This window comes from Arvicanthis niloticus, chromosome 1, assembly GCF_011762505.2.
Source record: "Arvicanthis niloticus isolate mArvNil1 chromosome 1, mArvNil1.pat.X, whole genome shotgun sequence".
Taxonomy (NCBI): domain Eukaryota; kingdom Metazoa; phylum Chordata; class Mammalia; order Rodentia; family Muridae; genus Arvicanthis; species Arvicanthis niloticus.
Genome location: NC_047658.1, coordinates 70,961,000 through 70,979,858, shown reverse-complemented (window position 1 = coordinate 70,979,858; position 18,859 = coordinate 70,961,000). Strand labels below are relative to the sequence as shown.

General features: G+C 43.4%; 1 protein-coding gene and 1 long non-coding RNA gene across 6 annotated transcripts in view; one reads left to right on the top strand and one right to left on the bottom strand.

The window, feature by feature from the left end:
* LOC143443247 (uncharacterized) overlaps positions 1–18,859 on the bottom strand; it is a 42,703-nt gene that overhangs the window by 11,098 nt on the left and 12,746 nt on the right. For 4 of the 5 annotated variants that reach the window (XR_013112039.1, XR_013112040.1, XR_013112045.1 and 1 more), the window contains 2 exons: positions 16,447–16,792; positions 15,888–15,957 (listed from right to left, as the gene is read on the bottom strand). This is a non-coding gene — a long non-coding RNA (uncharacterized LOC143443247). Of the gene's footprint in view, positions 1–11,572; positions 12,740–15,887; positions 15,958–16,446; positions 16,793–18,859 lie in introns of those variants that run through there. The other variant, XR_013112038.1, reaches the window with a different exon arrangement.
* On the top strand, positions 7,785–17,493 carry LOC117695831 (T-cell ecto-ADP-ribosyltransferase 1-like). Its single transcript, XM_076938966.1, has 4 exons — positions 7,785–7,886; positions 14,057–14,125; positions 14,589–15,300; positions 17,085–17,493. Exons 2-4 carry the CDS (start codon positions 14,072–14,074, stop codon positions 17,165–17,167), a joined length of 849 nt encoding a protein of 282 aa, XP_076795081.1. The 5' UTR covers positions 7,785–7,886; positions 14,057–14,071; the 3' UTR covers positions 17,168–17,493.

The window sequence follows — 18,859 nt, the reverse complement described above, 5'->3', positions numbered from 1 at the left end:
AGTGAAATGAAGGTGATCACAGTGGGAATCTGCCTCGTTGAGAAAGGTAAATCATGATAATGAAAATGGGACAAGAAATAAGTCAGCCTGAACTTAAGTCTCTGTTTTTATTTTGCTGTTTACTGCTCACGTGTGTTAATTGTCTGCTTTGGCTTCATTCCTTAAATACTATCTTTCATGTTCAAAATAAAAAGAAACATATTTATCTGAAATTAAAATTTAAAATACAACCAAAGGTTGATGACGATTTGTCAGAGCCAGATTGTGCTGACCTAGAGGAAGAGGCAGCCGAACATTATGACCCTGAATGGCTCTCTTCCCAAAGATCCCCCTCCCTATGCGCCTCCATCTCCAAATGCTCCCTCAATGGAGATGGTGGTTATAGATCTCAGAAGGGAGTTACAGGAAAAAAAATTTCTTAAACAACAAATAGAGTTGGAAAAAGAGTATCAGGACTTAATTAATCAGCTACAAAAATTAAAGACAAGGAAGATGTCTCAACAGGTAAACTGCAAAAATCCCCCTGCTCCTTGTGTTCCTCAACCCAGAGTCCAAAGGCAGCCCCTATCATCTAGCTTTAGATTAGCCACAGATCATCCAGAGAAGGAAGATGCTGAGGCTTTCCCTGTTTCTGAGACCAGAAAAGATCAACAGGTTGCTTGGAGACCTCACACAGGGTTTAATTTTCAAATTATTAAGGAATTTAAAAATGCAGTATCACAATATGGTGCCACTGCTCCTTTTACTCTTGCAATTTTAGAGTCTGCCATAGAGAAGTGGCTGACTCCTGGCGATTGGAATACGTTTGTGAGAGCAGTTCTTAGTGGTGGTGACTATCTTGTTTGGAAATCAGAGTATCATGAGAATTGTAAAGAAACAGCTAGGAGAAACATTCAGGCAGGCAATGGTTGGTTCTTTGATGACTTAGTAGGAGAAGGGCAATTTGCTTCTAGTGATAACCAGATGCAATATGACCCAGGCTTATTCACTCAAATTCAAAATGCAGCCATGAAGGCTTGGTGTAAACTCCCGGCAAAAGGGGACCCTGGTGCATCCTTAACAGCAGTCAGACAAGGACCTGATGAATAATTTTCTGATTTTGTCCATCAATTAATGACAACAGCAGGGAGGATTTTTGGTAATAAAGAGGCAGGAGTAGATTATGTGAAACAACTTGCATATGAAAATGCCAATCCTGCCTGCCAAGTGGCCATTAGACCCTACAGGAAAAAGACAGACCTTATGGGGTATATCAGACTTTGTTCTGACATAGGTCCCTCCTACCAACAGGGCTTAGCTATGGCGACTGCCATGCAAGGACAATCAGTAAGGGATTTTTTTGGCTAGTAGAAACCAAACGGCCTGTTTTAAATGCGGCAAGCCTAGACACTTTGAAGAGATTGCAAGGTAGAACATGAGTTAACCCAGAGACAGCCCAGAAATCAGCCTGGGCTCTGCCCACTTTGCAAACATGGAAGGCAGTGGGCTAGTGAATGTAGGTCCAAAAGAGACACAGAAGGAAACACCCTTTTCTATGATCAGGGAAATGGGAACAGAGTCCAGCTCCAGGCCCCGAACCAACACAAGCCAAAACAGGCTTATGGAGCAGTCAGTTTTATACCAGCAAACAACAATCTCTTTCAGAACTTAGTCGAGCAACACCAGGAAGTGCAGGACTAGACCTCAGTTCTGCCACCCACACAGTATTAACCCAGAAATGGGACCTCAAGCCTTACCCACTGGAGTGTTTGAACCGCAATTTCCAAACATGTTTGGCTTGATAGTGGGAAGAAGCAGTACTACTATGCAGGGACTACAAATTTTTCCTGGAGTTATAGATAATGATTATCAGGGTGAGATTAAGGTAATGGCCCAGACAATTCAGAATATAGTCACAATTCCTACAGGAAGGAGGATAGCTCAACTATTGTTATTTCCATTGTTCCCTACTAATCACAAATATAAGAGTCCTAAGAGAGGGGATCAAGGCTTTGGTTCCTTTGATGCATACTGGGTACAGCTTATATTTAAACAAAAACCTATGATGACACTATGGCTGGATGGAAAGGCATTCCAAGGCTTGGTTGACACAGGAGCTGATGTAACTATCCTAAAACAAAGTGATTGACCTGACCCCTGGCCTCTGACCCCAACCTTAACTAATCTACGGGGTATTGGCCAAAGTCAAAATCCACAACAAAGCTCTAAGGTGCTGACATGGAAAGATAAAGAAGGAAATACAGGGAATATACAACCCTATGTCATCCCTGGCCTCCCCATTAACAGGCAGAGATCTGTTATCCCAGTTGGGATTGATTATGTGCAGCCCTAATGAAGTAATCATGGCTCAAATGGTAAACTCTGGATTTTCCCCAGGGAAAGGATTAGGAAAAAGTGAAGAAGGGATTATTCATCCTGTTGAGGTCCATGGTAATGGCTGTTACTCATTATAAGGAATTAGGCAATCAAAAATATATACAAGTATGTGTAGATACATAAGGTGGTTTCATTTATGTGACATTACAATCTGGAGAAACAAGCAAGCATGTGATCACTCATTTGCTTGCTACAATTGCTGTATTGGTGTGCCTAAATAGATAAAGACTGACAATGGCCCAGGGTATACAAGCTCCAGTTTCTGCCAATTCTGTGAAAAATTGGGAATACTACATAAAACGGGTATTCTATATAATCCACAGGGCCAAGGAATGGTAGAAAGGGTGCATTGAACCATTAAATGTCAATTTGAAAAAATTAAAAATGGGGAATGGTACCCTACCAAGGGATCCCCCAGAAATATCCTTCAACACACGCTCTTTATTTTAAATTTTTAAACTTTGGATTCTGAAGGAAAATCTGCTGCAGATAGATTCTGGCATCCTGATATCAAAAAGAATTTTGCAACAGTCCTCTGGAAAGACCTATTAACTGGAATCTGGAATGAGCCAAATCTAGTGTTTATCTGGGGAAGAGGTTCTGTCTGCATATATTCCCAAACTGCAGATGCTGCACGCTGGCTGCCAGAGAGACTGATTAAACAAATAGGCATCAATAACAAATCCAGGGAGGAGAAACCCCCTGAGAAGTGTATTTTTTTCTTTGCAGGAAACATGAAGATGCTTCTCAGTTGCCTTCAAACTGAAACAGATCAACCAGCAAACCTGACTTGGGAAGTCCTCAATGTGGAAGGAGACATCACCACCCATACCTCCAGGGTGGCTCTATTGAACTCTTAGTTCCCCCAACTTATGATTTAGTGGGGAACATTGTTTAGACCCAGGAGAAAACCCACTACCACAGTTACTATAGTTGTTTTTTGGATTTGAGATTGACTGGAGCAGGAACAGGGATTTCTTTACTTGTTTTGTTAATATCAAAGCTATGATCAATTCTGTATTTCTATAGATTTAGATTTTGCTATAACACATTTGTAAACAGAATAAAAGAGGCTTATATTTTTTACTTCTTGGATAGAGGAGCTATGTGTTGCCCTTAAAAAAGAGTGTTGCTGTTATACTGACTATTCAGGCATTGTTAAATCTCTTCTCTCGCGGGTCCATGCTGTTCAACAAACTGATGGCTTTTGTATGACAACAGATAGATGCTATTCAAATGAACCCATACAGGTCCATTATTAGAGGCTGGAAGTAGGGGATTCTAAAACCTCTGTCATCAAGAGTAATGAGGATTAACCCCTAATTTACACGCTAAGCCAGATAGTCAATGACGGGTAAGAGAACACTTCAAACCCTAAAAAGGGAAGCCTCACCATCCTAAAACAGGAGCTCAACCAAAGGCTGTTGAGTATCCAAAGACGAGAAAGGGAGGCTGGGGTCCTTTGTTTCGACCTAAGGCAGACACAGTTTCCATAAGTTTTCCCAGCCTTTCCTTTTTAAAAAGAAATTTAAAAGGGGGGACCTGTGGGGAGCCAACAGAAGGCGGCTATCATCCTTGCAGCCATCTTGAGTCATATACCCTGACAAGAGACTTGTTTACAACAGCCTACAACAGCTGAGCATACTCTGATAACATCTTGTTTGAGATATCCAGGATCTTCCCTTGGGTGTGTGAGACTTAAAGGTGTGACTTAAAGATAAGACTTAAAGGTATGACTTAGAAGTGAGACATATAAAAGGCAAGAGGCAGACAGAAGACAGACACTTGAGACTTGAGACTCAGTAACTTGTAAACTTGGAACTTGGAGGCACTAGGGATCAGGAACTAGGGACTAGGAACTGGAGACATGGGACTTGGACTAGGAACAAGGGACTTGGAAAGAGAGAAGAAGGGAGACTTGAGAATAAACGGGATTGAATCACACTCTGTCTGGTCTCCATTCTTCGTGTCTGTTGTCATTCTCTCTCTTGCTGAACCCTGACCTGCAGACAAGAGCAGCTTGGGGCAGTGTGGGCTGTAACAACTTAGCCCCCAAGGCTTTTGGCAGTGTGGGTTCCAACATTGATAGAGCGGTCTCCGACATTTTGGCCCCTAAATGTGGGGTAGTATGGTTCTCAACAAGGTTATGGATTTTTTGTCCACCTAGTCTGTTACTGCATTTTCTATATACAGTGCCACCTGGTCCCTGTGTATAAGGACTCAGCAAGATGACAAATTCATTGTAAGGATCTAGCATTGAAAGAAGCAGGTAGTCCTCAGGAGAAACTCTAAAGTCAACACTTACTTTATATGCTCTATTCATATGACAAATAGCCAGGAGCAACTAAGGATACAAAACTGAGCTTCACAATGGGTCACTACTCTTCACATTTCCCTAGGTTCCATAAAGGGCTCAGTAATACGGTGATAGTTTTATTTTATTGTCAGGTTCTGATTGTGTAGTCCTGGCAGGTCTCAGATACATAGAGATCCTATCTCAGTTCCCAAATCTTAAAATTAAGGTGTGAGCAACCACACAGGTTTTCATGTATTTGTAAAACTAGAGTTTAGGGCAAAGCTCAACCAACTTCTACTTTTCCAGTAGCTACATAGAGCATACTGAGGCACACACACACACACAAACTCACACTCCTGTGGAGATAACAGAAAGGCCCTAATTCTTTATGGAAACGATGCTGTGGTACGGATGTGGTTTGGTTGGTAGAATGATTGCCTAACAACATGAGGCCATGGGTTCTATTTTAGCATCAATAAATCTAGTTCTGTGGCAGGAGTATCAGGAGTTCAGATTATCCTCAGCTACATAGCAAGTTAGAGGTAAATCTTGGCTAATGGGACTTTGTCTCAAACAAAAGTATAACTCCCCTTTAAAAAAAAAAACAACTCAGAACAAAAAAGAGATAAACAACGAAAAAGGTACACTAACAAGTACAACATAACTGATTTAACTTGTTCAGAAACTACCCATATGCCCTTCCAACCCTAACCAGAAACTGAAAGCATATTATCCAGAGGATAAAAGGGCCATACTACTGCCTACTGCAATACTCCCTAAGAAGAGGACACAGACCCAGTTGCCAAACATCTTTTCAGTTATCTAACAACTCTGAACTCTGACCTGTGAAGGGGAAGGTCTCTAAAGTGGAGGGAACAAGAGAAAAATCTGAGGGCTGGAGTGGGTGTAGCAGTGGTGGTCCATATCTTACAGAGTTGAAGCCTAAAGGGTCAGTTCTGAAATAGCCCAGGTAGGAGACAGGGTCAGATCTAGAGAAAGGTAAGACAGGCACAAGGCTATAAATGGTTCTAGAAACTTTAAAATGTAATGAAGGACCATACAGTTTACCTCCTAGGTCCTGCAGGATGCAATGGGCACCCAGGCACATAGTCAGTCTCTTATGTATATAGCTTTTTCCTTCCTGTACTTCCTGCGTTTTTGTCCAGAGTATGGTTATCCTGAAGAAGTCTCATCTTCCTCCCAGCTACACAGAAACATCAGCGTCTATCTCTCCTTTACTTTACTTATCCATTTTTAATTCTAGAGATTTAAGAATTATGCCTTTAAAAGATAAACACCTCTTGCTGTGTAGCCCAGTCTAACACAGAACACAAGGTCCTCCTGCACCAGAACTCAAGGTCCTCCTGCACCAGAACACAAGGTCCTCCTGCACCAGATCTCCTGCATGTTGAGAACATCAGCTTATTCTTTGTTTTAGTGTAGGGTCTTGGAGATTGAGGGCAGATATGAAGCAGGAGGAACAGAGAGTGGGAAGGAGGGAGGGAAGTGGGATGGGGATGAAAGAAGAGAGAGCAGTGTGGACAGATTTTTATTGAGGTCTAAGGTGTTAGATAACCAGGGTTCCAGGGGAATTTGTCAGGCACAAATTCCAGGAGTTCCTAGTGGGGCTGAAGTGACTCTTGCTGTATATCTGCAGTCTGTGTGGGTTGTGAGGGGCATGAGTGTCAGTGACCGAGGCTGTACCTAGCTGTCCCATAGAGAGAAGACAGCAGCCTTGTGAGAGACAGACATTTGATCAACCACTCTGAGGCACTAAAGAGGGGAGAAGTGAATTGAAAAGTGACTCCAGGCTGGCTGAGCCATGTGTCCTGATTGAGAAAGTCCCTGTGCTGACAGATTCTTTCTGCTGGCTCTGGCATCTAGGATTTCTCAAACTTGGTGCCTTCCATATAGAGCATTGAAGCCTAAGCATTGAGACAAGAAAGAGGCTGGAGAGATAGATGGCCCAGCTCTTAAAAGCACCGACTCTTCTTTCAGAGGTCCTGAGGTCAATTTCCACCAACCACATAGTGGCTCACAACCATCTGCAGTGGGATCGGCTGCTGTCTTCTCATGTGTCTGAAGACAGCTACAGTGTACTTACATACATAAAATAAGTCTTTTTTTTTTTTTTAAAGACAAGTAAGTGATGGTTCTGATGGAGAAGAAAGAGCTGGAAAGTGGAGATGTGCCCTGTTGTAGAGAAGCTTCACTCTCCAGTCTCCAGCTGATTCCTGCTGGGTATTTGAACATGCATTTTAATGATGTTTGTCTATCTATCTTTATCTCTCTATCTATCATATCTTTTTATCTATTTAATTATAATCTATCCAACCAGCCACCTATTTACCAGACTACTACTTGACATGTACTCTTTTACTTTGGTTTGCTGTATACTTAATAGCTTAATTAGTTCATAACCTCAAATATGGCTATCATAGATCATTCTCAAGACTATACAGACCAGCAATAACGTCCTAATTTTGTTAGGTTCAAAGAGGCAGAAAGCCATCTCTCCCACCGCATTTTCCCAGGCTCTCCAGAAGAGCTCAGGGGCCCAAGAGCAACACCCATGGCTGAGGAGAGATTAGAAGCAAGCATGGGGCTTCATCTGCTCAGGTGGCACTAGAGATTCCGGGACAGCTGGTTGGTCTCTCCTGCACCCCTCCCTGGAAACTCACATGTAGCCTCCATAGATCAAACAGCAAGCAAAGGCTGTCTCAAAGGCTTAGTGACAGACGGTCTTAGGTAAATGTAATGTGGGGACAATAGACCTGACATTAGCCTCTGCCTTCCATATGCTCATGTGTCTGTGAGCATACTGTGCTAACAGAGGGCCAGGACACACACACACACACACACACACACACACACACACACACACCCCAATGAAACTACTTTTGTGGTAGGACAATCAGGAGTTCAGGGTATAATTAGCTATATAGTTAGATGCCAGTCTGGATTAATGGGAACTTGTCTCACACAGAGGCAAAATTTAAAATCTTAGAACAAAAAAGTGATGGAGTGTGGAAAAGGTATAGTAACAAACACAATTTGCATGATTTAAGTTGTTCAGAACCTACTTGGATGCCCTTCCAACCCTAACTTGAAAGTGAAAGTACATTGTCCAGATGATAAAAGGGCCACAGCACTACATTTTGCTATATTTCCTTTTAGAAGAGGACAGAGACCCAGCTGCTAGACATCTTCTCAGGTACTTAACAACTCTGAACCTGTGACGGTGAAGGTCTCTACAGTGTAAATAACTTGAGAAAAATCTGAAGGTTGGTGTAGGTGTATCAGTAGGGTCCATGTCATAAATGGTTAAAGCCAGAGGTCAGTTCTGACTTTAAATAGCCCAGGAAGGAGATGAGGTCAGATCTATAGAAAGGCAGGACAGAAATTGTGGGTCCCTTGTTCTGGAGGGTGTCCCAGGATGATCTCCCGGCTGGGGACAGGGTGAGAGCAAGGAGAGTTCGCTACTGTCTCTGTGCTGCTTCCGGCCTGCTTCTCCACTGTCTGTAGGTCTCCGGTCCAGCCTGATGCCGGAGGTCCGGGCCAAAGGGCACAGAGTGCGAGCAGGGAGGGGAGATTGCCTGACCCCACTGCTGCCTCTGCTTGCTCGCTGCTGCTGCCATTGTAGCTGACTGGTCACTCCAAGGTGCTGCACCTATCTCTCTATGCTGAGCTGGTCCAGGCCTGGCTAGCTGGCAAGGAGGCAGCTTGGTAGGTTCTGGGAGAGTAGATCTCTCCTCAAGTGTTACAGCTCTTGTGACAGAAACTCTCAGACACCAGGATGATTCTTGAGCACTCTACTTCCCCTAAATAGAGCTTTTATATACAGTTTCAGGGTGGGTTAGGGTCTGGCAGCAGATAATGCCTATTGGCTTGGTCTAAGAGCTTGGAAATACCTCATCTGCATGTGGGAGAGCCTGAGGCACTGTTCCTTGTGACTGATGGTCATAGACCTCTCTGTGGCAGGGGTTGTGGGAGGACTGAAGTGAAATGAGAAGAACCAGGGAATGGGAGCAGTTCTGTACCCCTGCCATCCAATAAGGTTCTGGGGTTCCAAGCTCATGCTCAACCAAGCATTTTTCTCACAGCCCACTGCCCCACAAGAAATGAGGCTATAAATGGTTTTAGAAACTTAAAATTACAATGAAGGACCATACAGCTTACCTCCCAGATCCTGCAGGATGCAACAGGCATCCAGGTACATAGTCAGGCTCTTATTTATATAGACTTTTTTCTTCCTGTTCTTGCTCAGTTTTCAAGCCAGAACATGGATATCCTTAATCAATGCCATTTTCCTTATGGCTCCATGCAAACATTACCTTCTGTCCTCTTCTTCTTTGCTTTAGTTTTCCTTTAATTTTTGTGGGGAGGGCAAGTTTTGAGACAGGGTTTCTTTTTGTAGCCTGGGTTGTTCTAGAGCAATCTCTGTAGAACATGCTGGGCTCAAACTCAAAGAGATCAACCTGCCTCTGCCTCCTGATTTCTGGGATTAAAGGTGTGCACCACTACTGCCTGGCTATTCATTCAATTTTATTAAGAGTTTTAAAGGTAAACTCTTGCTATGTAGCCCAGTCTAAGAACACAAGGTCCTCCTGCACCAGATCTCCTGCATGTTGAGAACATCAGCTTATTCTTTGTTTTAGTGTAGGGTCTTGGAGATTGAGGGCAGATATGAAGCAGGAGGGACAGAGAGCGGGAAGGAGGGAGGGAAGTGGGATGGGGATGAAAGAAGAGAGAGCAGTGTGGACAGATTTTTATTGAGGTCTAAGGTGTTAGATAACCAGGGTTCCAGGGGAATTTGTCAGGCACAAATTCCAGGAGTTCCTAGTGGGGCTGAAGTGACTCTTGCTGTATATCTGCAGTCTGTGTGGGTTGTGAGGGGCATGAGTGTCAGTGACCGAGGCTGTACCTAGCTGTCCCATAGAGAGAAGACAGCAGCCTTGTGAGAGACAGACATTTGATCAACCACTCTGAGGCACTAAAGAGGGGAGAAGTGAATTGAAAAGTGACTCCAGGCTGGCTGAGCCATGTGTCCTGATTGAGAAAGTCCCTGTGCTGACAGATTCTTTCTGCTGGCTCTGGCATCTAGGATTTCTCAAACTTGGTGCCTTCCATATAGAGCATTGAAGCCTAAGCATTGAGACCAGGAAAGGTTGGTTGTAGCTGAGGCTGGAGACAGCTGGAATGAGAGGATGAGCCTGTGTAAAGAGGCTTCACTCTCCATCTGGGTATGGCTCAGTGGAAAGGTGCTTGCCTGGCTTGCACAATGTTCTGGGTTTAATCCTCAGCACAGAACAGTTGGAATCTTATGCTGTGAAGTTCTTCCTCAAAGCACACTGAGGTCTGGAGAGAAGGCTCTGTGGTTTAGAGCAGGTGCTTGCTCTTGCAGGGAGATCAGAGCTCACAAAAGCCTGTATCTCCAGCTCCAGAGGATCTGACACCTCTGGCCTGAGACAGCACCTTCCCCAGTTGCACATACCCTCCACCCCATCCCATATGCAAACACATACTTAGTAAGAGTAAGAACATAAAACAAGCAAAATGGGGCTAGAGGGATCAGCAGTTAAGGGTACTGGCTGCTCTCTGGAGGGCCCAGGTTCGATTCCCAGCACCTACATAGCAGCTCACACCTGTCTGTAACTCTAATTCCAGCGGGACTGACACTCTCACACAGGCATACACACAGGCAAAACACCAGTGCACATGAAATAAAAATAAATTTAAGCAAGCAAACTGTCAGAAATTAGCAGGAAGACTATTAGAAATACTAAATGCATGACTTTGAGACTGAGGTCCAGGAATCTCAATTGATGACAAGTTTTCAGAGAACTTCTCATACAACCAAGCTTTAGGAACCATTATGAAGAAGTAGTGGGATCCTGAACGGCTGCAGTCTGTACACAAGGCCAGAGGAAGTCGCCTGTGTTTCTATTGCTGCCCTGTTTTCTCTTACCTCTTTTTGTTTTTAGAGTCTCTTTACATCCTAAAATGGTCTGGGACTTGGGATGTCCCTGCCTCTACCTCCCAAGGATTGAGATTACAGAAGTGTTTGGCCATGCCTTGTTTATATGGGAGGACTTTAAGGATTTTGGGAAGATTGCATGAGTCTTCAGACTCTTTAAAGAAGGAGATGTAAGGTTTCACAGCTTTGCTGAAGAAAGTGATAGGGGCACATTAAAATTAGTGAAAACAGTTGTTTCCATAGAGAGAGGTGTTGTATCAATAGAGATATTCATTGTCTTAATGCCATAACATTAAATTTTCATGTCAATTAAGAATATTGGGAGAAGTATAGATAGAAATTGATGAAATAATTAAATTAATAGTGATTTAGGATTCTGTGTCAGATATCAATTTGTATTGTATTAGATATTTGTGTGTGTGTGTGTGTGTGTGTGTGTGTGTGTGTGTTTTAAGACAGGGTTTCACTATGTAGTGTAGTCCTGTCTGTCTGGGAGCTTGCTGTATAGATCAGGCAAGCCTGGAACTCACAGAGATCTACCTGCCTCTCCTTCCTGAATGCTGGGAATAAAGGTGTGTACCACCAAAGATGACAGGGCTTTCATGTTTTGAGACAAGGGCCTCCTGATGTCTTGAGTTGATACTTATTATATATAGTCAAGGGTGTCCTGAACGTCTTATGGTCCTGCCTCTACCTCTGAGGAGCTCGAATTGTAGCTGTGCCATCATAGCCAGTGATTAGGCTGTGGCGAGATTCAATTCAGAAACTTCTGGGCATCAAGTTGCCACTTTACCAACTGAGATACATCCTCAGCTTATAATTTAAACATTTTCATAAAAACTTTTACATTTACATTTTTCAGATACAAAAGTTTTTGTTTTAAATTTTATTTTGTAATTTTTATTTATTTTTACACATATAGTTATTTTGTGTGTACTTATATCTGTGCCCCACAGGGTTGCTGAGCCTTTAGAAGCCTAAAGAGAATGTCAGATACAAATGGGACAGGAGTTACAGGCAGTTGTGAACCAACATGTAGGTGCCTGGATTTGAAAAATGGTTCTTTAGAAGAGCAAACCAGTGCTCATAAACCCTGCACTGCCTCTCCAGCCCTCATTTCTATTTTAATTAAATATCTCTCTCTCTCTCTCTCTCTCTCTCTGTCTCTCTCTCTCTCTCTCTCTCTCTCTGTCTCTCTCCCCCCCCCTCTCTCTGTCTCTCTCTCTCTGTCTCTCTCCTCTGTCTCTCTCTGTCTCTCTCTGTCTCTCTCTGTCTCTGTCTCTCTCTGTCTCTGTCTCTCTCTCTCTCTCTCTCTCTCTCTCTCTGTGTGTGTGTGTGTGTGTGTCTGTGTGTCTGTGTGTCTGTGTAAACATAAGTAGCTGCCTGGATAGACCAGAGGCATTACATCGTGGGGCTGGTTTTATGGGCTGTTAGCTGCTTGAGCTGGACCTGAGAATTAAACCCAGATTCTTGAGAAAAAGAATAGTGGGTGATGAGCCATCCCTCCAGACCCCTTGCTTGAGTTGTTGATACTGTTGTTTTATGTTTTGGATACCCAGGCTAACACAGATTTGGGGGGTAAGGAATTGATTGTGTATAACTTCCCGCTCTATGTTTTATTTGAGAAAGGGTGTGACACTGGGTTCCTGGCTGGCCAGGAACTGACTAAATAGACCAGGCTGGCCTGCAACTGGCAGAGTTACCTTTCCCTCTAATTTTCCGGTGCCACTCCCCTGGGATGTCCAATCTATAATGGCAGGAAGTTGAAGTAAAGTTGTTTGATGTCCTTGAGAGTATTGACTGTGTGCAAACAAAGGTGGCACTGTGCTCAGCTCTTAGGTAGCTGACTATACTACACTATTTGATAATAGTTTAAAGTTCAGGGTGTAGAGAAGGTGGACTGCAGTGCAAAACTCCTCGGTCTGTTGGCTCTGCAGTGTTCCCTAAAGAAGCAGGCAGGAGAAGCCAAGCTGAGGAGGAGCCAGGAGTCCAGCCTCCCCAAGAACAACTAGTTGGCCACATGGTGCAGCTTCTCTCTGTCATTCTCAGGATGTGGGGAGAGTATTGTCTTGTCAGATGAAGTAGAAATTCTGTGGAGAGTACCACAACAGGCTTAGATAATTATGGAGTGGAGCTTTCGTGGTTCCCCAAAAGACAGGAAGGAATGAAGGGAGTGGTAGCAGGCCAAAGAGGAGTGAGTGCTCCTTCTCTCTCCTTTACCTGCAACTCAAGGGACACTGTAAATCTCTACCCTCCAGAAGCACTGAAAACAATAAACAATTATAAGATACAACTCTGATTAGGGCAAGTAGTGTGAGTCTATTTTTTTTTTCTTTTTATTTATGTATGTTAGGGAACATGGCACCTACTCGTGTATGTGCTTGCATGTGTGTGGGTACATGCATGTGTGAATCAGAGGACAGCCTCTGCTCTCTTCCCTCAGGCACTGTCCACAAATTATGTAAAGACAGGGTCTGTCACAGGCCTGAGACACATGGACTAGGCTGTTCTGACTGTCTAGTGAAGCTCAGGGATCTCTCAAATCCATCTCTCTCCAACTCCCAGTGCCAGAATCACAAATGCATTCACCATACCCTGCATTTCCCCTTAGGGTTCAGAGGATCACACTCAGTTCTGTTTGCAAGGGAAGAGCTTTACCCACTGAGCTGTCTCCTCAGTTTGTGTCTTCTATTACTTTCACAAAATTCTTGATGCTGCAAAGATTATAGTCAATGTGTCTACTTAGTTCACAGTCTAAATATCATGGCAATGCTGGCTGGTTAGGGTTTTCCTGCAGAGTAACAATATGGCAGAGAAGCCATTGCCATGTGCAGATGGGAGTACATGACAAGAGAGGAAACCAGAGAGGTTAGGCTGGACTTGCTCTTGCAAGAACTTAGTAGGATCCTACAAGACTTCATTGATCTCTTCTGAGGGTGATGCCCTCCACTTCCCAATAGACCTCACCCATTATAGGTTTCACTACCTCCATGTGGGCACACTGACACATTGGAGGACAGCCATACCAAATCATAGAACAGAGTGAATACTGACAGGATTAAGAGACTTCATTCTGAGGTATCAGGCTGACTGTGAGCCACAAGGTAATCAAACATGGACAACAGTTTGCATATCTTTGCAAAGTAAAACACCACAGCCTATCAGAGATCTGTGAAAATATGTCCTGTTTTCTACTGGAAACCTACATTCTGTGCAGTTCTGTGTGTTACTAGGATTTATCATAGCCCCTCACTGTAAGAAAGCCAAGCAGACGCCATTCTGGGAGCAGTGTGAGCAGGATTCTGGATGTGACATGGAGACTGAGTCATTAACCCAGAGCAGCTCCATGAGCAGACTGTTAATGGATTGCGTGTGTACCTCTTTCATTGTTTTATATTTGCTTGCAGCTGTTTTTGAACTTGATGATGACATCAAAGACTTGCAAGTTCTTCCTAACTTGGTGGCTAACCCAGCAGGTAATATTCTCAACCCACATCCTGTTGACCTTGCTTTCCCCTGCCCACCTCTTTGCAATATGACAGTTCCCAGGGTTGAGTCTGTGGTAGCGGATGTTAGAGAACACGAACCTTGAAGGAGTAAGGTAAAGATAATATAGAGAGTTGTGTGTGTGGTGAATATGAACAACCTGCAGTGATATATGAATAGGCAAAGGTCATGATGACACCTCGTGTTTTGTGTGCTCACTAAAGAATTAATTGAATAAAGAAGGAAATATAGTATCTGTAGACACAAAGGAATCAGAGATCACAGCCTTGTCTTTCTGCCCTTCTTATGATGTAATGAGATTGTGTCCATGCCTGAGCCTCGAGTGAGGTTGGAGTATGTGACATCTCATGCTGTTGGCTCCACAGCATCCAGCACATGCTGGTTACTTAGCAACCTTAGTGAGTAACAGAGGACCGTGCTTCTTTCTTTCAGGTGACTGGCCTGACAGGGCCTCCCATGCTAGACATGGCTCCCAATGCATTTGATGATCAGTATGAGGGCTGTGTCGAAGAAATGGAGAAAAGGGCACCCCAACTATTACAAGAAGACTTCAACATGAATGCGGAATTAAGACTTGAGTGGAAAAATGCAGAGATAAAATGGAATGAGATCAAAAATCGTATCAGCTCTCCCAAAGGTTTCCATGATTTCCATGGAATAGCTTTAGTTGCCTACACTGGGGACATGCACAAAAACTTTAATGATGCTACTAGAGACTTCAGAATAAATCGGGGTAACTTCCACTACAAAGGCTTCCATTACTACTTAACAAGAGCTCTGCAGCTTTTGAGTAACCAGGGTTGTCGTTCAGTTTATCGGGGCTCTAAGACCAAGTTTTATTATACAGGAACAGGCTCTGTGCGTTTTGGGCAGTTCACTTCCTCATCTTTATCTATGAGTGTTGCTCTTGATCCAGAATTTTTCAGTCCACAGGGGACACTGTTCATCATCAAAACCTGCTTGGGGGTATATATAAGAACATTTTCCTACTACCCTAATGAAGAGGAAGTGTTAATCCCAGGCTATGAAGTATATGACAAAGTCACAACAGAAAATATAAATGGTTATATAGAGATTTCTCTGGACTCCCCACAAAGGCAGAAGAGCAACTTCAACTGCTACTACAGCTACCGTAGCAGCTCAGGTAAGACTGGGTCTGTGTTAGAGATGGAGCTGCCAGGGCACCTCATGAAAGGAAGACAGGGTGCTCCCTACTAGGAGACGCAGGCTACCCTGCACAAGATCTACCCTGTAGATCTTGCACATGTCCAGGGTGCCTGGAATGGTGAATGGTAGCATTGGCAAGCCAAGAGTGTGGCTCAGTGACAGTGTCAGAAATGATTGAAATAGTGAGACACTTCAGGAAAAAGCTTTTACCAGCAGCTCCTTGTGATGAATGACATGTGCCATCTGCAGCTCTTTCCCCATCTTTTCAAACGTAAGATGCCTGTGTTTGGGAGTCCCTATTCATGCTTACCCATCATGCTTTGTGGCCTGAGTTCTCTTCATCCCTTGATCAGATATCTCATTCAATGCAAGCAAAGACTCCATCAATTTTCTCATGGTAACTCCCTTTCAAGGCACAGTTCAAGTATCACTTATCACGGTAATCCTTCCTTAATACTTCCAGAGAAAATTACTGTACCATGCTCTCTGTCATAGCTTTGGAGTCAGACTCAGTGGTATTCTGGTTCAAACACCACTAGTGCTGTGTGACTCTTGGCAACTTACCAGATATCTGTGCCTCTGCTTTTCCACTTCATATTAAAGACCCAAATAACAAGTTTTCTAGTAGTATTGCCTGGAGAATGAAATGAAATGCATTCATGATATATTACTTGGCCTGTAGATCTCATTCAACAAATACTGTTTGATTTTAAATATGAAGAATGCTGTTCACATCCCAACCATTTGATTCAAACTCATATTGATGAGGAACTCAATTATTACAGAAAAATCTTTTGTTTACAATCTAGAGACCTTGTCTCCTCTCACCCACCACTCGGGAACTGGAGAGTGACTGGCTTACATCCCGGCTCCACTAAATGTTGTCTAGGATGTTAAGTTTGACTGAGAGCCCAAGGAGCTGACCTGAAATGAGTTACAGTTAGAGTAGTGCGCACGGAGCAGTCTTGGGTCTATGTACCCCTGACTGCCCGAAGGGTTTCTGGAAACAGGAGAAGTCTTTGGAGGCAGAAGTGGAACTATGGGAAGTGACTGCAGAGATTTCATGCATTTTTATAGAGAAATTTTGAATTTTGATCAGTCCCAGGGAAACCATGACACCTACCCAGGTACAGAGTCCACCAAGAAAGATGCTGCCCTTCTGGGCCAAATGGTCCCTGTCCAGTCCAGGCAGGTTGATAGACACAGATAAGCTCTAGATCACACCAGCTAGTATAGAATACATGTTGTTTCAACAATAGACTTTCAGAGGTTTCACACCCAGAATCCTCTTCTTTGGTGAAGATAACAAAGCCTGTAATACTTCCTAGAAGGCCAGGGAAGACTCTGGATAAGGAAGGCTTTCCATCATCATCATCATCATCATCATCATCATCATCTTCTTCTTCTTCTTCTTCTTCTTCTTCTTCTTCTTCTTCTTCTTCTTCTTCTTCTTCTTCTTCTTCTTCTTCCTATTATTATTATTATTATTATTATTATTATTATTATTATTATCCTTATTCTAAGCAGTATCTTAGAGCACAGAATCTGTGAAGTGGTGGGCATCTATCCATTTGCTCACTCTCCTGGTATTTCAGTACTTTATGAATCCTAAATGTGCTGGAAGAGTCTAGCCGGGCACCCTAGCTCTCTGGAGCCTACTCTCTTGGGTTGAAGCTATATATAAAGTTCTGGATGCTTATGGGAGATACCAATGTCCTGAGAGATCCCATTTTGAAACCTCTCTCTCTCCTTTCTCTTCAGGATCCAGAGAGAGCTGTGTATCCCTGTTCCTTGTGGTTCTCCTCGGTCTTCTGGTCCAGCTGCTTGCTCGTGCAGAGCTGTAGCCCTCTCCTGTCTGCAGTTTGTGGGTCTGAGTGTTGGAGGGAGGGCAAAGGGCAAGCACTTGATTGGTTGTTTAAGATCTGAGGTAGGGGAAGTGTGGGATCCTTTCAGGGGAGGTCTGCTTTAGCATTCATGACTTCCATAAGCATCCTAGGGACCCACTGTGCCAGTCATTAAAATTTATGCTCTGACTTCAAATTTATAACTCTTTGACACTTTGCTATGATCAAAAAGTAATGTTTGTCTGCCCTGTCAGCAGTAAGAGATTTTAAGTATGCAATTCACGGTGAATTTTACAGTCTAGGCAAATAAAAAATATATAATCACAGCTTTCTTTTCTGTAACTAGATATTTCTATAGATTGTATTCTTTGTCTGAGAAGCTCTTCTAAAGTGTGAGTTCTGATGCCCACACGTCTGCAGCTGAGAATGTTCATATAGCTCTTTTCTTTTCTTTCTTTCTTCTTCTTCTTCTTTTTTTTTTTTTTCGAGACACGGTTTCTCTGTATAGCCCTGGCTGTCCTGGAACTCACTCTGTAGACCAGGCTGGCCTCGAACTCAGAAATCAACCTGCCTCTGCCTCCTAAGTGCTGGGATTAAAGGCATGTGCCACCACTGACCGGCCATATAGCACATTTCTTACAGATGCTCTTGCAGGACAGAGTCTATGTTCCATAAATGTAAGTTTTGACCCAGTAAAAATCTATTTCCTACTCAACCCCATTTGAAATACAACCAGATACTGAGCCCTGTCAGTTTACTTTAATAACCTTGATTGTCTCTAAAGACATAATTAAGCAAATTAAATTTTTTTGAGTCAGGGTTTCTCTGTGTAACACACCTGCTTGTAGTAGAAATTGCTTTGTAGAATAGGCTAGCCTCAAATTCACAGAGACACGCCTGCCTCTGTCTGCTGAATGCTGGGATCAGTGGCAAGCACCACCACTGCCTGGCTAAGGACATTCATTTTTATAATTGTATTATTACTGTTTGTGCATGAGGCAGGTGTGGCTCATGCCTCAGAATGTGGGTAGGGGTTGTTGGGAACAAGCAAAAGAGACTTTTTCTAAGTGCTGCCGTTTTGTTTTCAGACTCCATTTCATCATGGGGGCGGGGGGAACTAAGTTTAAGGTCCCAGCCCTAGGGGACCTGGGGACTTACCAATAGCTGAACAGTGTCTGTTGTAAGGTGACGGTTATCTGAGTTCAGTTATCTCAGGGACAACTTCTCTGTTTTGCTGGCAGGGTCAAACTAAGTTCATGTTCCTAGGCCCAGAAACCAACTCCTATCCTGATTGGTGGAAACTGCCTTGCTCAATCCCTTATGTCAAAATATGATTGAAGAATGCTACAGCCCACCATGCCCCCCTCTCTTTATGATTTCATGCTTTAATATGCATCTGACTTCCATTCAGGTTTAGAGGTCGACTCCTGAGTCTGTTCTGGGGCCCTGATCTATCGGTAGCAGCTTGATTACAGTGAATTTGTGTCATCTGCATCAGCCTGGTGTTTGAGTTATGTTGGATCTAAGCGGACCCTATAACAGGGTAAGAGGACAACTCAGGGCTTCAGCTTTCTCCTTCCACCCGTATGAACGTTCCAGGAATCAAACTCAGGTTGTCAGTTTACACACCAAGCATTTTAACTGCTTTACCAGCTCACCTCCCAGACAGGAACATCTTGAGGCATATATGGG